This window comes from Phaseolus vulgaris, chromosome 3 (genome assembly GCF_051622355.1).
Source record: "Phaseolus vulgaris cultivar YP4 chromosome 3, ASM5162235v1, whole genome shotgun sequence".
NCBI classification, from domain to species: Eukaryota; Viridiplantae; Streptophyta; class Magnoliopsida; order Fabales; family Fabaceae; genus Phaseolus; species Phaseolus vulgaris.
In genome coordinates this window covers 34,015,954-34,021,464 of record NC_143500.1, presented here as the reverse complement: position 1 = coordinate 34,021,464, position 5,511 = coordinate 34,015,954, and the positions used below count along the sequence as shown (strand labels likewise).

The window sequence follows — 5,511 nt, the reverse complement described above, 5'->3', positions numbered from 1 at the left end:
CATTGTATATAAGTGGGTGCAAACCTCACCTCATGAGTCGATTTTATGGGATTGAGTTATGCTTAAAGCCCGGTTCTAAACAAATCATAACAATAATAAAACTTTAAAACAATATTGCACGGTTCAAGATACTTGTTAGTTTCGTAATGATATTGATAATCAATTATATAATCTCTTTTTTAACTGATATGAGTGTATTAGATGATTTTGCCTTTTATCAAATTAAAATAATTTAATTATCTGATAAAATAATTAATCATATAATATCTAAGTAATCTATAATCCCTCAACTTTGAAAATTAATTTTGCAAATTAAAAAGTAGCAATCATCCAAATGATAGTTCATTAAATTGATCTTAGTAATTAAGTTTTCATTGATATGAACATGGGAGTTAATATCTAATTACATATTTAATAAATATGAGTATATAATATATATGGGTCATACTTGCACAACTTATTCACAACGTTACTTGATTTTGACGAAAAAAGAAGTTGACTTTACTTAAGTTCAACTTATGAATAAAATAACACAACACATTTCGTAAAATTGGTAGATAGTGTTGGATAGTTTAAAGTATGTTAAAAGGGTTTAATTTCCAGTAGTGTACGGAGAGAAAAAAAAACTAGGATCCACGACTAGTTGAGACCAAAATTCAATTAATATAGAAGAATTAAAATTCATGCAAAATACTTGTATTTTTTTTAAAATAATAAATAGCATACTTTTATTAAAAAATATATATTTTTTAGAGATCCAAAATGACAAAAAATCACTAATTTTTCCTGTTTTAAATAAAATTATTACAAACATTAATATTTTTGTAATCCTATTTTCTCTCTCAAAATTTCTTATTAATTTTAACCTAAAAGTAAAATAAATTATATCAGTAATAAATTTATTTTTTATGACAGTTATAATCAATTATTTTTAAAAAGTTGAAAAATAAAGAAGATAAATGTTTATTTTAGCAAACACTTGAACTCTAAAAATAAATTATGGTAATTTTTTTTGTAATATTTACGGAATATATAAAGCTTAACATGTATACTTAAAACTGGTGAAATTTATAATAACAAGACAAAATTCCACATAGAAAACACTATACTCTGGAAGATATTTTATTTACTTTGGTAATCCATCTTTTTCTATAAGGAACGAATTAGTTTTCAGCTGTCACCTAAAGAATAACTCTTTGTACTAAAAAAATGAATGACATCATAGTTGCTTCTAATAAAAAGAACATCTCAACATTTTAAGTTCACTGAACTATTTTTAAAACAACAATTACTATTTTTATTCATATATTTGGAGATTTTATGATGAAATTGATACATAGAATAGTTTTACAATTTAGAAGTAAGAAAATTAGCCTTTTTTTTATATAGGTGAAGTTTATGTTTTAGTTAGTAAACAAAATATAATTTAATCGATTTTATACCATCCTTAAACAACCTGGTTTAGTAAAGGAGACGCTTACAGTTCAATTAAACTGTACAACTTTAATCATATATCATGCATCAATCAAAGTCATCCAAATGGAATCACCGACATATTAAATAAATGATAGTCATATAATTATTTTAATTGCACTTGCATTTTATAATATAAAAATAAATGCATATATTAATGACTTAAATTCTTTAACCTTTTTAAAGAAATGAGAAAATTAAATTAAATTTTGTTGAAGTGTTAGTCTTAACAAGATTTAACATGCGTTTGATGATGTTTTACCACACCAATGCTTTGTAATTAAGTTGAATTAATGACACCTTGTTTTTTAGAATGATTTACGTGTTTGGTTTGCTATATATATATATACATATATATATATACATATATATATACATATATATATATACATATATATATATACATATATATATATATATATATATGTATGTATATAACGGTTGGGTTGGGTTTTGGTGGAGAAAACTGAAAAACAGATACATGGAGAGTAGCGTGTGAGGGAACAGAAGGCAAGAAAAAGAAATAGAACCAAACAACGCGAATGCCAACACAACTAATGATTGAGTGTTTTCCAACCATAGATTAGATATAGTTTTTCTCCAACCAATCATACACATTACTATCAAATTTGGTTCTGTAAAACTAAGATAACATTTCTTATCTCCACCTCTTCCGTAACAGGTATCAATCTCTCCGTTCACTTCTTTTTATTCAATCCAATTTAATTATCTTCTCCATCAACTGTTACTCTTGTTGCTGAATGTGTCACCTTGAAGTACAAGGAAATTTGAAAACTTCATGTTCCATTAAGAATATTCAGGAGGAAAGTATGCAATTTAGCTGTATCTGAAGCTTATCGAGCGTGAATTAAATCTATATTCTTTTTTGTGCTGAGATGATCAATGAATGTTTCCCTTTTGATTATAGGTGATTCATCTTGAGTAGTTAAATCTCAGACTATATTTTAGTTATCTTTTGACTTTTTTTTTTCCTTTTTAAATACTTTTATGATGCATGATGAAGAAAAACATGATACCAACTTAACTTGACGTTTGATGTTTTATTTGTCTGAATTTAGTGTAACATCTGAAGAGAGTGCATAAGTTGGGGTTGGATCTGGTGAGTTGATCAATGGATGATGGTGGAGGTTCGAAATTGAGTGGAATTAGGCAGATTGTGAGATTGAAGGAAATGTTTCAGAAGTGGCAAACGGTGACTCTGGGCTCAAAAGAGTCGAACCATGACTCTGATGTGGCTCGTCCTGGGGGCATTCCACCAATGATTAACAAAAGGCTAACGAATGTTCTGTATTGTGACTCTGATGAGGATAGCTGCTACAGTCCTCAACCACCACATGATGTTCCCAAAGGCTACTTAGCCGTCTATGTTGGGCCTGAGCTTCGGAGGTTTATCATCCCCACAAGCTACCTTAGCCACTCTTTGTTCAAGGTTTTGTTGGAAAAGGCTGCAGAGGAATTTGGGTTTGATCAGAGTGGTGGACTCACGATTCCATGTGAAATTGAGACCTTTAAATACCTCTTGAATTGCATGGAGAACCACGATGACAGCTCTGGTAACTTAATTGCATTATTTCATATATAGTCTCTTTCAAATGAATTCCAATTAGCATAGCATCAGTTTCATGTTAAACCTTCAAGATCACCCTAACCTGTTATTGTGTTTATGTTCATTTAGCATCTTATAATGGATCCAATTTATTCTTCTTTGTTTTCACCATGATCTCCTCACTGCTTATAATTGGAATTGGCGAGATCATGGTGAAGAGGGGACACAAGAGAGAGAGAGAATATTTGTCTTTTTTGTTTGTTCTTTTCTCCTTTTCCAATAATAACAACAATTCTATACCATTTTACCACTCTTAGACAGGAACAAGAAAACAAGAAAAAAGCACGCACTAATTCAAAGGCATTCTGTCTATTTTAAGTTTCGCTAAAAGTGTAAAAAATGGTGTGCAATGTGGTATTAGTAACCCCTTCCTTTTTGACTAACTTTCAGACTCTTGGTGGAATTGCAGCTGGAAACACAGGAACTGTGGAAGAATAAATGATTGTTCTGATCTGTGTAGAAGGAGCGTCATGGTGCTGGTTGCAAGTGCAAGGGTGGTTTCTAGGCTTTCTTCCATTTTGGTTTGGATTTCTTACATGAAGAATTATATAACTCCCCAACTAGAAAGATTACTGATGGTTCATTTGTTTGTAGAACAGCTGTTAAAAATATATGTACTTTGCATCCAATGTTCCCCCAATACATGTACTTTGCCAACATATTCAAATAGAACATTTTTGACATTTAATGAACAATATATGAGTTTATATTGGGATCAAAGGTACTTGATTATGAGTTGTGAGATTCTCACGCATCATAATTATGTTCATGCACCTCTAATAAGGTCTCATTATGAGATGCTTAAGACTTTCATACACAGATTTTCATGCAGCAGAAGCTCTTTTCTTGTTTAAAAAGAATGTGATGATCGATCATGTGCTTCTGTAAGATAATCTTGAATGAAATCCGGGATTTGAGCTGTCCCAAGTTCCACTCGGACCATATGCGTATTTATTATTTAGTATGCCATAATTGAGGTGTTCTTGGTGACCTGAAAATAAAGCATGAGTTATTCTCTTTTTGTCATAGCATATGCGCACATGATTGATGGGAGACAGCATGAATGTGATTGCTAACAAGATCTGATATTTTTGTTTAATATTCCTTATTTCTATGTTTGTATTGATTACGTTGTTAAGGTGTCCTTGTTTTTCGGTCTCCAATGAACAAATATACATTGTCTTTTTTTTTTTTTTTTCTTCTTTTAGTTTTAATGGCATTACGGTTTTCGATGCTCATGAAATCGTGGTGGCCCCATCCCGGACTGCTTATGGATCTCAATGATTTTAAATTCTACCTTCATATAAATTTTAATTTTAATTTTATCTTTTAAAATTTATATTTTGAATTGTAATTTCTGAAATATATTATTTTAATTTTATTTTTTTATTTTTAAGCAGCTGAATACAATTTTTTTAATAGTAATAATATTAACATAAATTAAGAACATAAATATTTGTTATAAATATTCATAATATCTCATATATTAATGATTAAAAGTTATTATACACTATTTTTTTTATTTTTAAAATGTAAAACATATAAGAAAATTATCTAAGAATTATGTTTTTGTTGCATGCTTGATACAATATGTGAATGTCTGGTGTAAATGGCTCTCTCACCCGTTATATCACGGGCTAACTGTAATGTATTTTGGATTTTGTTCCATGTTAGAGTATATTCTAATAGATGTCCATAGTTGATCATGTGTTACAAGATGCAATGATCCTCTTTAATATACCCTATATTAATTGAAAAGACATAAGACACTTAAAATATTAAAACAAATAATTATGGTAAAATAATAATAAATACAAAATAAGATAAATTACTCACTAGACAAGCATGCTCCTATTATGCAATACAGGACATCGATCTTCGTTCGTTCTAGAAAGTAGGTACATGTGTGACACTAATATGAACCAGTGCATGTATCTAATTGCACATGCTGATGGGTGTGAAAGTAGTGTAACATTGGTAACAAGATGAGTATCAAAGTGTAACCATCAATCATCAATAACAACAAATGAACTTTCTTCAAATTACAAGAGAGGTCAAGGAATCGTTTGGTCATACCCAAACTATCACTATACACGCTCTAACAAATGGTAACGTGAACATGTCCCGATCTGGATATATCATGAGCACATGAATATCGCCTCAAATGACCTATTAGGATGATGATCATCATAAAAAGTCAAAATCACCCCAACATGGGTAACACAATCTATTTGGATGTGCACAACACCAATTGTGCATATATGGCATTTGGTCACGTAACGTAACTTCCAAGGTAGAGCCTCCTAATATGTGAAATTCATATCCCTCCACTGAAAAGTGTTCATGTTCCATCATGAATAAAATATTATTTATTTATTCAACTAAAAATAAATCTAAGTTGTTCAAATTAT

The 5,511-nt window shown here is 29.9% G+C and overlaps 1 protein-coding gene across 4 annotated transcripts; it reads left to right on the top strand.

Moving 5' to 3' along the window:
* Positions 1-1,903: 1,903 nt before the first annotated feature.
* Positions 1,904-4,039, top strand: LOC137807142 (protein SMALL AUXIN UP-REGULATED RNA 10). Of its 4 annotated transcripts, none has more exons than XM_068607618.2 (3): positions 1,904-2,155; positions 2,553-3,047; positions 3,510-3,820. In XM_068607618.2, the coding sequence occupies exons 2-3, from the start codon at positions 2,606-2,608 to the stop codon at positions 3,536-3,538; spliced, it is 471 nt and encodes a 156-aa protein (XP_068463719.1). In that variant the 5' UTR covers positions 1,904-2,155; positions 2,553-2,605; the 3' UTR covers positions 3,539-3,820. The 4 variants fall into 4 exon arrangements, with proteins under 4 accessions (XP_068463719.1, XP_068463717.2, XP_068463720.1 ...); XM_068607616.2 differs by having other exon boundaries at positions 1,921-2,155; positions 3,491-4,039; XM_068607619.2 differs by having other exon boundaries at positions 1,922-2,401.
* The last annotated feature ends 1,472 nt before the right edge of the window (positions 4,040-5,511 follow it).

Bases quoted from the DNA above. Each gene is read 5' to 3' on its own strand.
- LOC137807142 (XM_068607616.2), top strand. From the start codon at position 2,606: ATGGATGATGGTGGAGGTTCGAAATTGAGTGGAATTAGGCAGATTGTG. The intron at 3,048-3,490 runs GTAACTTAATTG...ACTAACTTTCAG, and splicing joins GAACCACGATGACAGCTCTG to ACTCTTGGTGGAATTGCAGC.